General features: G+C 40.1%; 1 protein-coding gene across 1 annotated transcript in view; it reads left to right on the top strand.

Annotated features, from left to right (window-relative positions):
- Window positions 1–16,414, top strand: part of LOC311126458 (phospholipid-transporting ATPase IH-like) — a gene marked incomplete at its 5' end in the record, with an annotated part of 55,144 nt that overhangs the window by 34,082 nt on the left and 4,648 nt on the right. The window contains 3 exons of the mRNA XM_084200466.1: window positions 887–952; window positions 1,180–1,283; window positions 1,389–1,554. Coding sequence (XP_084056592.1) covers window positions 887–952; window positions 1,180–1,283; window positions 1,389–1,554 — 336 coding nt within the window. The remainder of the gene's footprint in view (window positions 1–886; window positions 953–1,179; window positions 1,284–1,388; window positions 1,555–16,414) is intronic.

Below are 16,414 nucleotides of genomic sequence, written 5' to 3'. Positions count from 1 at the left end.
CGGGAGTTTTTCAGGATAAAATTCAACAGAATGGAGCTAAGCACAGGAAAAACTGGTTCAGTCTGCTTTCCACCAAACAATGGGAGAGGAATTCACCTTTCAGCAGGACAATAACCTACAACACAAGGCCAAATATACACTGGAGTTGCTTACCAAGGAGACTGAGTTACAGTTTTTACTTAAATCGGCTTCAGAATCTATGGCAAGACTTGAAAATGGCAGTCTAGCAATGATTAACGACCGACTGGAAGAATTTTGAAAAGAATAGCCAAATATTGTACAATCCAGGTGTGCAAATCTCTTAGAGACTTACCCAGAAAGACTCACAGCTGTAAACACTGATAAAGGTGTTTCTAACCAGTATTGACTCAGAGGGGTGAAATACTTATCTATTCAATACATATTAGTTGTATTTTTTTTAAATGATGGAATTTTTCTTCCACTTTGACATTATAGAGTATACTGTGCAGATCATTGACAAAGATTACAATTAAATTGATTTTAATTCCACTTTGTAACAATAAAATGTGAAGAAATCCAAGTGGGGTGAATACTTTATAGAATCGTGAGAATCGCAATACATATCGTATCGGCATAATGTCGTATCATGAGGTCCCTTGCAATTCCCAGCACTAAAATGCAGGTGAAATGGAAATTGCTTGTTTTAGGATCAAACGTTACAGAGTTTAGGGTTGTAATACAGTCATTATAGTTGGTGCTCTGTGCTCATATAGGTGTGAATGGTTTTAAAGAAGTCGATGGTTTCAACAGATGTCTCCCTGGAAAACTGATCTTTATCTCAATGGGATTATGTGTATAGATAAAGAATGGATGAAATGCAGTGTGTGCATGATGAGATGGACTGTTCCTCCTCTCTATTCTCTAGATGTTTGGAAACTGGACCTTCGGGACTCTCGTCTTCACTGTGCTGGTGTTCACTGTCACGCTCAAGGTGGGTTAGTGTGTGGGTGTGTGTGTGTATGTGAGTGTTTGTGAAAGAGAGAAACTGAGTGAATCTGATAATAGTGGATTGCATAATCCCTTTGCATGTGTGTGTAGCCTGTGTGTGAGATATTTGATCGAGTAGACTTGCTCATCAGTCATTAGAGCTGTATGCCCTGCAGGTGTGGCGATTGATTGATGGACTGATTGTGTGTGTGTGTATCCTGTGTGTTGCAGCTTGCCTTGGACACACACCACTGGACCTGGATCAATCACTTTGTCATCTGGGGCTCCCTGCTTTTCTATGTCATCTTCTCACTGCTCTGGGGAGGCATCATCTGGTACGCCTCTCATTCTTACAACTAACTGATTCTTACGCTGTACATTATTAGTATCACTTAAACATAGATATAGAATAACTGGATGTCATCTCTCCCTCTCATCAGGCCCTTCATGAACTACCAGAGGATGTACTACGTGTTCATGCAGATGTTGTCCAGCGGTCCGGCCTGGCTTGGCATCATCCTTCTCATCACAATCAGCCTGCTGCCTGACGTGGTCAAGAAGGTCCTCTGCAGAACCCTGTGGCCCACCGCCACCGAACGCGCACAGGTAGGAAGGACCGCAACTTGACCACAGCTCAGGAAATACGAGCGCACCAGTGAATTAAAGGGTTATTCGTCTGCAGCCACAATATGTACAGTAGATAAGTACTGTAGGCCTACCTGTAAAATCACATATAAATAAGACCAAAAGTATCCAGGTATAGCTGCCTCTGATATGCCAGACAACTCATTGTACTAAAACCCCTAATACACTGAGCAAAAATATAAATGCAACATGCAACAATTTCAAAGAGTTTACTGAGTTACAGTTCATATAAGGAAATCAGTTAATTGAAATGAATTCATTTGGCTCTAATCTATGGATTTCACGTGACTGGAAATACAGATATGCATCTGTTGGTCATAGATACCTTAAAAAAAGGTAGGGAAGTGGATCAGAAAACCAGTCAGTATCTGGTGTGACCACTATTTGGCTCCTTCAGCGCAACACATCTCCTTCGCATAGAGTTGATCAGGCTGTTTTATTGTGGCCTGTGGAATGTTGTCCCACTCCTCTGTGCGAAGTTGCTGGATATTGGCGGGAATTAGAACACGCTGTCGTACATGTCGATCCAGAGCATCCTCAATGGGTGACATGTCTGGTGAGTATGCAGGCCATGGAAGAACTGGGACATTTTAATCTTCCAGGAATTGTGTACAGATCCTTGCGACATGGGGCCGTGCATTATCTTGCGGAAAAATGAGGTGATGACGGCAGATGAATGGCACGACAATGGGCCTCAGGATCTCGTCACGGTATCTCTGTGCATTCAAATTGCCATCGATAAAATACAATTGTGTTCGTTGTCCGTAGCTTATGCCTGCCCATACCATAACTCCACCGTCACCATGGGATACTCTTTTCACAACGTTGACATCAGCAAACCGCTCGCCCACATGAAGCCATACATGCTGTCTGCCATCTGCCCGGTACAGTTGAAACCAGGATTAATCCGTGAGGAGCACACTTCTCCAGTGTGCCAGTGGCCATCGAAGGTGAGCATTTGCCCACTGAAGTCGGTTACGACGCCGAACCGCAGTCAGGTCAAGACCCTGGTGAGGACAACGAGATGAGCTTCCCTTTCTGATATTTGTGCAGAAATTCTTCGGTTGTGCAAACCCGCAGTTTCATCAGCTGTCCGGGTGGCTGGTCTCCGACAATCCCGCAGTTGAAGAAGCCAGATGTGGAACTCCTTGGCTGGTATGGTTACACGTGGTCTGCGGTAGTGAGACTGGTTGGACGTAAATGCCAAATTCTCTAAAATGACTTTGGAGGTGGCATATGGTAGAGAAACAAACATTCAGTTCTCTGGCAACAGCTCTGGTGGACATTCCTGCAGTCAGCAGGCCAATTGCATGCTCCCTTAAAACTTGAGACATCTGTGGCATTGTGTTGTGTGACAAAACTGCACATTTTAGAGGGACCTTTTATTGTCCCCAGCACAAGGTGCACCTGTGTAATGATCATGCTGTTTAATCAGCTTCTTGATATGCCACACCTGTCAGGTGGATGGATTATGCTTACTAACAGGGATGTAAACAAATTTGTTCACAACATTATAGAGAAATAAGCTTTCTGTGCCCCGTGTAGCTCAGTTGGTAGAGCATGGCGCTTGCAATGCCAGGGTTATGGGTTCGATTCCCATGGGGGGCCAGTATGATTTTTTAAATTTGTATAATGTATGCACTCACTAACTGTAAGTCGCTCTGGATAAGAACGTCTGCTAAATGACTAAAATGTAAAACATTTGCGAATGGAACATTTCTGGGATATTTTATTTCAGCTCATTAAACATGAGACCAACAATTTACATGTTGCGTTGTCGTAGAAATATTTGACTAAAAAATAGTCAACTCAAAAATAATTTGAAATTAGACTTAATTATTGCGTAACAAAGCAGAGCCACTCCATGGAACGGCTGTCTCTCTTTGGCTTAGAGATCTTTTATATACACACACATTTACATTTACACTTACATTTTAGTCATTTAGCAGACGCTCTTATCCAGAGCGACTTACAGTTAGCGCATACATTATTTTATCGAACCCACAACCCTGGCGTTGGAAACGCCATGCTCTACCACACAAATGCACAGTCATGTTTACATAGCATACAAAGCTACTCCCCTTAAGATAAATGATTAACATCTTTTAGTGCCACTCTACCCTTATCTTTCAACGTCCAGATGTCACATGTTGTTTACTCCAAAAGACCATGGGCGCTTTTCCATATGGCCTCTTCCTCTTATCCATTAAAGCATGTTTACACATTGTATTGACTATATTCCTTATTTAGACATGCATCTGGATTTATAAAATGTCAATCATGTTTACTATATTTTATCTTTGACATTTCCCAACATTTTCCTTAATGATACATAAAATATTACCATATAATCCCCCCTTTGGGACATTCCAACAATGTCCCAAATAATACAAAAATTAATTTTAGAATGAATGTAAGCATGCGCATTTACTTATTCTTAGCCTTGCCATTTGTGGTTTCATTTTACACGCATATATTTAAACCAATATATCTTCCTCATTACTTGACCCATCCTGATGAGGACCCAGAGCCCAGTCAGGTATTGGATACAAGTTTGGAAGGTTTTCCTCTAAATTAACCTCCAAGTTTTTCTATTAGGCTTTGTAACCATGGCAGGCCCATCCACCCCCAGGAACAACTTCATACAAACATTCAGGATTCCCAAATTCCCAAAATGTCCCATATTCATTTACCTACGGTCCTGGAGCTCCCTGAACTGGGTGTATTTCTTTATAAACATTGCTCCCCACTTTTTGTTTAGTTATAGCATTTCCCATATATGTTAGTATCCTATCACATCAACATATGCAACTTTGTCTTAACAATAATATCTAGGACATGTTAAGAATGGTGTAAATATCTTTAGCTTACATAACCTTTTTCACCCATATCACAAGTTTTATAACAATCAAAATAATCCATATCAATATCTAATCCATTAATTGCAATGTCAACATCACTAAGCATTAATATTAATAAGTTATTCAGATCAATCAGTCCACTTATAATTTATAATCATAATCAAATTAATAACCCAAAACAACTTTGGAATGACAATTCTTAGTTAGTCACCTTTGTTCCATCATTCAAAGTTAAAACTCTCACCTTGGCACATATTGACACTGGCAGAATGTATGTTTATATTATAATAATTCTAGCATTAACTTCCTCATAACGAGAATTACAACAGATCAGTATCTCAATGCATTCCTAGTCCAAATTACTATAAATGTAGTAGTGTATAATACCTCCTTAATCAACATACTACCTCAACTAACAGACCCTTCCTCTACCGGCACTCAATCCTCTGGCGTCTTCATTATGTTCTTCAGATAGCTTCATAGTTCATCTTGGATTACCCATGGCAATGTCCCAATTCCAATGTCACACCTGAACCGCCCCACCTCCACCATCATTCTGTTTTTTTATTATTTTTTTTATACTTTGTTTATTGAATTTTCAGTACCAGCATTTAGTAAATAATTGCACTTGAAAGTTATTTGGTATGAATATGGAACAACAATTTGAAGACAACGATACAGCAAAACATAGAGAGACAGACATGAAAGAAAAAAATAGACATTAAACACATAAATAAGATAAAACACAAAAAAAAAAAAAAAAAAAAAAAAAAGGAAAAATATCTGTTTTGATCCAGTTGTTATAGGTCAGCTAGCTCAGTTATTACCGTCCTTAACATCCGAGATGTCGTATATGCACATACCAGGCTTCTTACATCACCAATATATAAATACACATCACTCTGGAACTGCAGGGAAATGTATTCTTTTAACATAAGAAAAGAAGGGAGCCCACTTTGCATAGAATTTGTCTACAGACCCATTGAGTGTCTGTTTTATTTTCTCCAACTTTATGCAATTCAAAATAGATTTAATCCAAAGAGCATGAGAAGGGGCTGCAGGGGATTTCCATCTAAGTAAAATTAATCGTCTCGCTAACAACGTGACAAAGGCAATTACATCCTTATTCATTTTGGTCAATTGTATTGTGGGTAAGGAAACTCCAAATAATGCAATGAGAGGGTCTGGCTCGATCTGTGTGCCGCTTAATTCTGAGAGCGTGTTAAAGATGTCTTTCCAGAAACCAACAAGAGATGGGCAGCACCAAAACATGTGCACATGATTAGCAGGGGACTGGTTACATCGAACACAATTAGGGTTCACATCCTTGTAAATTTTTGATAGTCTTGCTTTGGTCCAGTGGGCCCTATGAATGAGTTTGCATTGGATGAGGCCGTGTCGAGCGCAAATAGAAGAGCTATGTACCCTTTTGAGTGCCCCTTCCCATAGTTCATCAGATATTTCCTCACCCAGTTCCTCCTCCCAAGAGGATTTGATATTGTTTAATGAGATGGCTTGTAGTGAGCAAATTTGACTATAGATTATTGACAATGTGCCTTTCTGATTAGGAAGTGGGGTGAGAAATGTGTCGAACTGTGTTCCACCAGAAAGGTTGGGGAATCCTGGATCTATGCTGCGGACATAACTCCGGACTTGTAAGAACCTAAAAAAATGATGTCTGGGGAGACCAAATTTAGCTGATAATTGTTGAAACGTACTAAATGTATTGTTAGTATACAGATCTCTGAATCTTTTAATACCGAGATTAGACCATGTTGAGAAAGCACCATCAATCATAGATGGGGGAAAAGCTGGGTTTGAGGCTACCGGAGCCAAGGAAGAGGTTGTTTGAAACCCAAAGTGGCGCCTAAATTGATTCCAGATCTTCAATGTTGTTTTGACACATATATTATTGGTGAAGGAGGAGTAAGGGCCTGTAACAGAGGAGTGAGCGAGGGAAGACAATGATGCCGGTGTAGACGAGGCAGCCTCCATCTCCAGCCAAGTTGGGGGTGGGAATATCACTCTGCTCTGCAACCAGTACTGAATGATCCTAAGGTTAGCGGCCCAATAATAGAATCTGAAATCTGGTAGAGCTAGACCGCCGTCTGGTTTGGGCCTCTGCAAGAGCTGTTTTCGCATCCTAGGAGGCTTTTTGTCCCATATAAAGGGTAGAATTAGGCCGTCGATCTTTTTGAAAAATGTATTGGGTAGAAATATTGGAAGGCACTGATAGAGGTATAAGAATTTAGGGAGAGTATTCATTTTAATAGAGTTAATTCTAGCAACTAAGGAGAGGTGTAGCAAAGACCACCGTTCCAAATCGTCCTTAGTACGGGTTAAGAGAGGAGCAAAGTTGGCTTGAAAAAGGTTTTCAAACCTAATTGTGACATGTACCCCGAGATAAATAAAACTACTGTGAGCTATTTTAAATGGCAAGTTATGTAAAGGGGATTTTTTTGCAGCCATGTTAAGTGGCATCAATTCACTTTTACTGAGATTTAGTTTATACCCTGATAAGTGACCGAAGGATGCGAAAGTAGCAAGGGCAGCAGGGACAGAGACAGAAAGATTGGATGTGTATATTAATAAATCATCTGCATATAAAGACAGTTTGTGTTCGTGTCCGTATCTGACTATGCCTTTGATGAGGGGGTTGGAGCGAAGTGCTATTGCAAGTGGCTCTATGGCGAGGGCAAACAGTAAGGGACTTAAAGGGCAACCCTGACGTGTCGATCTTTGCAAAGGGAAGCGATCTGATTGAGTGTTATTAGTCCTGACAGAGGCTTGGGGGGATGAGTACAGAAGTTTTATCCAGGTTATGAATTTGGAGCCAAAGCCAAATTTATTTAGAGTGTAAAAAAGGTATTTCCATTCCACCCGATCAAACGCTTTCTCCGCGTCCAGGGATATAATGGCTTCAGAGGTATTGTCGACAGAAGGATTGTATATAATATTAAATAATCTTCGGAGATTGAAGAATGAGTGTCTATTCTTTATAAATCCTGTTTGATCCGGAGAGATAATTGATGGGAGGACTGTTTCTAGCCGCGTTGCCAGAATTTTGGCTAGAATTTTATAGTCCACATTTAGCAGGCTAATTGGACGGTATGATGCACAGTCAAGAGGGTCTTTGTTTTTTTTAAGAATAACACAAATGGTTGCTTGAGTGAGAGTATGTGGGAGAGCACCATTTACAAATGCATCATTGTACATTTCAATTAGAATAGGGGCTATTTTGGAGATAAACTTTTTATAAAACTCTGTCGAGTAGCCATCAGGCCCTGGGCTTCTCCCAGATTGAAGGGATTTGACAGCGTTAGACAGTTCTTCAACAGTGATCGGCTGCTCTAATTTTTTAACCAAATCCCGGCCGACCGAAGGCACAGAAAGTGAGTGGAAGAAATCATCCAATTCCAGTGTATCCGCTTTACTTTCAGAGGTATATAGAGACTGGTAATATCTCTTGAACTCCTCATTGATCCCCCCAGGATCTAATGATATCCCAGATGATGTACGAATTTTTGTAATCTGAGATGATGATGTTAGTTGACGTAACTTGTGAGCTAATAATTTACTGGCTTTATCTCCTTGTTCATAGTAAGTGCTCCTAGACTTGACAAGCATTTCAGTAACCTGGTCTGTTAATAGTGTGTCAAATTCTGCTTGCAGAGTTAAACGTTCCTTATAAATATCCGGGGATGGTGAAACGGCATAAATGTCATCTAATTGGGCAATACAGCGTGTTAACATAGATAACCTATGCCTTTTCAATTTGTTCTCATGTGCGGTGTAGGAGATAATTTCACCTCTGATATAAGCTTTCAAAGTTTCCCAGAGAGTAGACGCAGAGATGTTTGGGGTTCTATTTGTAATCATGAAAAAGTCGATTTGACTCAAAACAAAATTGACAAAGTGTTCATTACTGAGCAGTTGAGTTTTTAGTCGCCAAGGCGGTCGCTGATTGTCAACATTTTGAAAAGCTACTTCCATAGTAACAGGGGCGTGGTCAGATACAACAATTGGGTTATATGAACATGAAGATATGGAGTGGAGGAGCCGGTCATCAACAAGGAAGTAGTCTATGCGCGTAAAAGTGTGGTGAACCGATGAGAAAAAAGAGTATGCTTTCCCAGCTGGATTAACCATTCTCCAAGGATCTGAGACTGCGAATTCAGACATAAAGGTTCGAACAACTCTAGCTGAGGTTGATAAGGTGGTAGGTTTAGTGGAGGATCGATCCAATTGTGGGTCTAACCAACAGTTAAAGTCACCTCCTAAAATCAACATATGGGTGGACATATCTGGGAGTGTAGAGAAAACCGATTTGAAAAAATCACCATTGTCCCAATTAGGAGCATAGATATTAACAAGAAGAACCTTTGTATTGAGCAGCCTACCACTGACAATTATATATCTACCATGGGGATCTGCGATCACCTTAGAACATGTAAAAGGTACCAATCTGTGAAGTAAAATAGCCACCCCTCTCGCCTTACTCTGAAATGAGGAATGGAACACCTGACCCACCCATCTGCACCTAAGACTTGAGTGTTGTGATACCTTCAGATGAGTTTCTTGGAGAAAGATGATGTGAGCTTTCAAATGATGAAGATGGTGTAGCACCTTACTACGTTTAACTGGGTTATTTATGCCCCTGCAGTTCCAAGTAAGAAAATTAAAGCCATTCCCTCCAGCAGTATGGGCTACACTAGGCTGAGTCATATCTTAAGAGAGAGAGAGGATGTGTAAAGGACAAGGTACAATGTAAACTGAAGATCTTAGTTGAACCTAAAAGCGCAAATGTAAAAAACAAAGACAAGCGAAGAGGCACAAAAAACATATACAAACTATATACAAATAGAGAGTGAACAAACCCTTCCCTCACACCCGCCCTTGCCGAAGCATCTCCCCAAATGAGATGCAAGCAAAACCCTAAATACAAAGAAAGTTTAGAGCTAAGCATGATAACTCTTACTCTGTGCTACCTAAGATTAGTGACCATTTAACTAGAGTAAGCCAAACATGGATAGAATGGTCCCCAACAGAGTCTAAGGAAAACTATCCTCGATTAAGAGAGGTTTAACCTCGACGCAGATGGTAAATGATCAAACTGAAACAGCCATGCAGACCCCCAGATATTGGCATTAGAGGCGGCAAACCTGGGCTGGAAATAAAGAGATAAAAAAGAGAATGACCTTCATATGTCGATGAACCCAGCAAAGATGGCTTCGTTAGTCACCCATTCGGCCTGCTAACTAGCCTGCTAGGAAGACCAGACAGCCAACCATTTGTTACACACCATGCGGTACAACAGCCGCTTTCACGTTCTTGTTGATGAAATCTGCCGCTATAGCCGGGTCCTCGAATCTGTGCATGGAGCCGTCCGGTAAAGTCAGTCTCAAAACCGCAGGGTAGATGAGGCCGAACTTCACGCCCGGGCAGGCGTGTAGTTGGCATTTCACAGCTCCAAAGCTAGCCCGCCTCTTAGCCACAGCTGTTGTGTAGTCCGCAAATATCGAGACTCTTTTACCCTTATGTAGAAGAGGGGATGCTTCTCCCGATCTTCTCAGTATGTCGTTGCGGACGTGAAAGAAATGCACCCTGATGACAAATGGTCGCGGGGGTTCTCCATCCCTGGGTCGGCTACGCAGAGTGCGGTGAGCCCGGTCTAGCAATGGCTTCTCCTCTAGCTCGAGCAGCTCCTGAAGTAGCTGGGCCATGTACTCCGTGGGCCTTGGGCCCTCCACTCCCTCCGGTATTCCCAGTAGACGAATATTGTTCCTCCGCATTCTACTTTCCATATCTTCGCATCTATTATCGAGGAATGCCACCCTAGTTGTCAATGAGCCGACGTTAGCCTCTAGCTCGCTAATGCGAGTGCTGTGGTCTGTAGCACCTCGCTCCAAATCCGATAAAGTCACCCCATGTGCGTCGAGCTTATTCTGTATACTCTCGATAGATTTTTTAAGCTTGTCTTTGATCGTTGATATCTCTGACCTGAGATTGGTAGAGAGACAGTCAATTTTTCCGAAAATGTCGGTTTTGAGGGTGCCTATCACGGATTGCAGCATCTCCACAGTCAGTGTTTCCGTGGGGCCGGCATTGGCAGCGTTCGGTGGCGGGGGTGAGTCGGGAGAAGTTGCAGGCTTGCTGCGGCCTGCTCTTGCAGACTCTGTTTTTGGCCGGGTTGATGTCATTACGAATTTAAATTTATTAAACTTGAACTGAGTTGTTTATGGGTCTCTTCAGACGCCTGGGCAAACAGAAATGTATGCAATTTTGCAAAGTTAAATATATAAATTTGGTCACTAATTCAGGAGCGATAGGGAGACGCGTGCTACATCCTTGGCTTCCAACAGCGCCCCCCCCATCATTCTGTTTTGTCCATTTGCAAACCAGTATACCCAAACTAGGAAGAACGTTGCATTTGCATAGACCTCTCTCCTCCTGCTCACTCCACATGGACTCCTGTCACATTCTTGAGAGAAAAGGCACAAAAGAGAAGGCAATTGATCGCTTTGATTTGATGCTGGATTCAGTTCTCCTGGCAGAGGTGGTGTCGGACAGGAACTTCTTCACCGCCTTTGTTGTTCTCTTCAGCCGGGTAGAGGGTTTTTGGTTTTTATTGAGGTTTTACACCGCTCTGGACCGAATTATCTCTGCTATGCATTACGACACCATCCGTAGTAACCTCAGGAAAGGACAGATCATAACAGTTTAGTTGAGTTAATTTCCAATCCAAAACATCCCTATTAACATTGTCTACATGACAAATCATTATGTTTCATCACTCATTCTTAATACCCATTTCTATCTAATGCCTGATAGATTTTTCTTTGAGGGGTCCCTGTATTCCAAAGGCTATCTGTTTAAACACCCACTATTTTCACATTCTCCCTTGAATTCTCCCAAACTATATAACCCAATTGTTTTACTTTAACATTCCTATATTTTTGCTCATAATCTATTTGACATTACTCTGGTGTTTCCCTTTTCCTTGTTCCTATTCTAACAATTGCTTACACTTCTCTCCTCATCCTGGTTGATCATAAAATTGTTTATAGTTCTAAATATTACAAAAGTTATGATTGAATCCTAGCAGACAGTCCTAGTAACTGTAAAGATGTTGAACTACTGTTAACTATTTAAAACGGAGATGTGGTGCATATTAGACTATTTTCTTTTATTTAATTTTAATGCAATATATTGTACTCATCTATACCAATCATTGTTTAACGGCTCCTTCAATTCCCTTTCTTCTGTATTTGGTATGGCTCTAACATGTACAGGGTTCAGTGCACTTTCCCAAGGAATAACTACTCCAATAACACTTCCCCCTGGAAATCTAACACTAAATACTACATCAAATTGTTTATCTAAGTCTTGGACTGTTCTCCTTATGTCTATGATTCACCGGTCTCTTTCTTTCATTATCTTAAGGTCACACTACCCCATGTGACTTCCCCATACTCTTTGTGCTGGTTCCTCACACACCAAAAATATTTTAACCCTTGTATTTTAATAGTGATCCCTTCCTGCATTTTAGTTATGGTTCCTGCCTGTGCAAGAATATACATTCTAATCCTGTCTATATCCCTTCTATGTCTTGTTCTTCTGCTCTCTACTATTATCAGTACCCCATTCCCCTTATTTTCAGGGAACTAGTCAAGTACAGAGAAATCAATGATGAGGATTTCTGGTGCGTCTTGGAGGTCTTGAAAGTCTCGGTGGTCTCTTAGTCATCAGTTCCCTCACTCTGGTACAATGGTTTAGATGATACCCGATCACGCTCCCCTATATCCGTACCGCTGTTGGTGTAACCTGGACGACGATGTATGATCACTTTAGCTGTTAACCTTCTTCCATCACTAGGGTCTCCGGATCAGCCAGAGTCCCTCTCAATCTATCGACATCGGTCTGCGAAGAGTGTCCTTCAATCAGCCTACCCATAGGGAAGCTCAGAGTTACTGCTGCAAAGACACAAACACAGACACACACAAAAGACAACAATGCTACCCAATGGCTGAGGTTGGAACACTCCTATAGTGGGAAACATGGATCTAAGTATCTGTCTCCACCACTTTTACCATCATTAAGGTAGCCAACAACACCTGGTACAGGCCCCTCCACATAGGGTCTTTTCAGCTCTTTCTTCTGTAGTCTTTTGCCATCACATAGTCTCCAGGGCGCAGAGAATGCTCAGACTCTCCTACTTAGTTGGGCAGAGTTATCTTCACCCATGAAAATAAAATCTTAAGAGCATTGTTAGGTTAAGTGAGACACAGTATGCTACTCATGTCCTCTCATCCGTCAAGAGAAGCCTTGAGATTATGAAGCACACCTGCTTCCAGCTTGTTGTAGTCCACTTATTTCATAGACAGACCACCTCTACACCATGCCTCCTATCACAAAAACAAAAAAGATTTAACCTAACCCATAACACATTATTACTACTGCTCATATCCTTAATACACCTTGCATATTTCCCCACAAAACCATTATAAAACATTAAAACCTCTGTAAGCCCAACTTCCCCCCTTGGACACATGCATCACATCGTGATTAATGTGTTCAAAAAACAAAACAACAACAATATTGCCTATCAAACCGAAAATAATAACTAACCTTAAAATGACAACCCTTGAGCATATCTTTACTTAACTGTATCCCATAACACTATTCAAGGAATACCTCTCCTTCAGGACTAACTCTCTCACTTCATCCTTGTCCTGTTTGGACTAATTTATATATATATATAGGATTTTTTCCAAATTAGAAACTTCTTCACAATTATCCTTATTATATCTAACGCCCTAATTCAGCATGCCTCTAGAATTTACAGTGCGGGTGATCAGGTCACACTATAAAGCCAGGACAGATTTCAGAGGTCATTGAAATCATTCAATGAATTGTTTCATCCAATAGTATACTACTCATTAATAACCATCAAGACATTTCATAAATGTTGTATCCCAAGTGTACAGTAAGTCCTTAGTACAGCTCTTTTCAAAATAAATCACACATATTTACTTATCCCTCAGTAAATAAAACCCAAATTACATGTTTATGCCCCTTTAAGATATTTCACTTCCATCCCGTCAAAAAACCCAAAATATAAATAAAAATCCTATACAGAATAACATTTCATACTAAGTTGTTTGTTTGTGGTTATTCGAACACCATATAGTAAAACAATAAACAAACAAAAAATGGCCAGGCCTTATTTATTTTGGTAGCTCCCTATGACAACCTAAAAATAAAACTACTTAATTTTACTAACTAGTTCCACCCTAGCCTACAGACTTTTTTAACATCCCAATGAGATATAAAGAAATCCCCATGTTCCTGGAAGAGAAAGTATACATGTCGTTAACATATAATCAACAATCCAAAGATAGTAATTACACACAAAACATCATACATATATCCCCAGTCCTATCTCATCAACAATCATTCGTATCAATCTCAATCCTCAGAACTACTCCCATCGTTCAACGTACTATAAACAAATTATCGTTATCTGAAGTAATGAACCATCGTCATAACTCACCGCTGTTTAACCAAACTATATAATGTCATAATAAAATGATCAATTATCAAATATCGTTCCTTATTCAACTATCGAGACATGTTCTTCATTAGTAAATCGTCTCCACAAAGCAATACTACCTAATAACATATTCTCATTCTCCTAAATATAAATAATTACTTATATTAAACAATCCCATTCAACATCAAGTCAACCTGTCTCATCACCCAATTAACTTACTTTTTTTTTTTAAACCCTCTACAATATCTATCATACTCTACCGCTAATTTTCCTCATAACGGTACCTCAACAGATTACAAATTATTTTACATTTATAGTAAAAACCAATAAAACATCCAATTCACCGATATGCAATTTTAATTACTATGTTATCCTATCCGACATGGATTGGTAGGACAACATCTTTCCTATAATGTTATCAATGAAACCAGTAATTCACGTCAATAGCATCAATGTAAAAGATTTGCTTTCTGTCCCTTACTGGATTCGAACCAGGGACCCTCTGCACACATCGACAACATTCACCATCGAAGCACCGTTACCCGTCGCTCCACAAAAGCCACGGCCCCTGCAAAGCAACTACTTCCAGTTCATAGAGCAAGTGACGTCACCCAACGAAAACCGCACTAGCTCTCACCGCTAACTAGCTAGCAATTTCCTGCTGATAATATTCAACCTCCTACGACTTCCTACAAAAACGCGATCCTTGTACACCTAACGTAACCCATAATGTCCCTTATAGCGCTCTCACGTTTCAGCAAGCCCCAATGGTTAACACCCGCAGACAAAAATAGAAATTCTTCCATTTTTACTAGCAGGCCTACTAATAAAACACACTTTCAAACAGCGTTCTGTATTTACCTCTATCATAGGGTTTAAAAACTAACTTAACAACATTAACCATCCTAAATTGCCGTAGTAACGTCATGTTTGGTTCAGTTTATCTATTACCATATAAGACATTCACTTCTCCATGCGTCGTAAACTATATCCTATTTCTCTTGTAATCAACTAAAATCATAGCCACGCAATTAAACCATCACTCCACCATTATCAGAATGAATTAACTATCCTTTCTAAGTAAGCTACAAGTAACACCAAACACTTGCTGTAGTTTACCATCATATATTGAAATCATCCATTTATCACGATCCAATTTATTTATAGACATATTCCACCATTGTCACTCGATTAATCTAGCAAAACCTTATTCAATGACTAAAAATTACTACCACGTACTCTTCTCTCCATACCCATTAACATTTGTATATGTTAGTCATTTAGCTGATGCTCTTATCCCGAGCGACCCACAATTAGTGAGCTCATACATTTTTATACTAGCCCCCCTTGGGAATCGAACACGCAACCCTGGCTTTGCAAGCACCGTGCTCTACCAACTGAGCTACAGAGGACCACAGATGAGCGTATAGTGCCTTTTTCTGATAATGTTATAATTGTAGCCTATTGCATTACTTTAGTTTAAAGTATAAGTTTGTTTATTCAACAAATCTAGAACCCACTATAAATTGGTGCTATTCCTTCAGCATAATAGCCAAAGCTCCTTGCATCCCCTGGTTCACGTAACGAAAATACATTATCATTCTAGAATTCACCAACTATTTGCATACATTACTGGTGTCTAGCAAACTATAGAATAACGTAATAACAATTAGAATTTGTCAAATAAATGTTTTCCATCCAGCTATTCAAACTTGCTTCAAATATCTCTTTCAGCTCGATACAGTCAAGCAAGTACGACTCTCTTTTACCCGAGAACTAGATCATGGCATTAGTAAAGTCTATTCACAACCCAACAATAACTAATAATATATTTATATTCATATTATTAAAAGACCTTACTTTCATTCCAGTCTACCTAAACAATTCAAATTATGGCCATAACTCTATCGCAATTGCCAGTCCGCTATTCAAATGTATGTAACTGTCCTTTCTGATTAGACTATAGACACTCCTCCTTCTTTCCCATTGAATAAGTGAGTCCTTCAGTCTGAAAAGACGCAGGCTGCTAAATCGTCCAGTCTTATCCTGACTGTTCCGTCAATCTAAACAACCCACAACCATAGCTGAACTATACTTAGAAAACCTAGACTCTAATCAGCGATGCAGAATCTATGCTTTATTGAAATGACAAGTTAATCTTCCTTTATTCCAATGATAATGGTCAGTAGTTTTAGTATCTGGCACATACCACACTTTATCAGAAAATAGCTTTGAAGGACACAGATCTCACACGCTCAACGTAAACAACTTAACAGTCAACGAGTCAAACCCCACATTCATTGATTCTGAACCAGATCTAACGACCTAACCAAATGAATTATATTTTCCCCTAATATACTAACATTCCTTGACTATATCACCTCTGCTTCTGAAATAATAGATAGTT

The sequence above is a fragment of the Coregonus lavaretus genome, assembly GCF_964263955.1.
Source record: "Coregonus lavaretus genome assembly, contig: HAP1_SCAFFOLD_581, whole genome shotgun sequence".
Taxonomy (NCBI): Eukaryota; Metazoa; Chordata; class Actinopteri; order Salmoniformes; family Salmonidae; genus Coregonus; species Coregonus lavaretus.
This window is presented reverse-complemented; position numbering and strand designations above follow the sequence as displayed.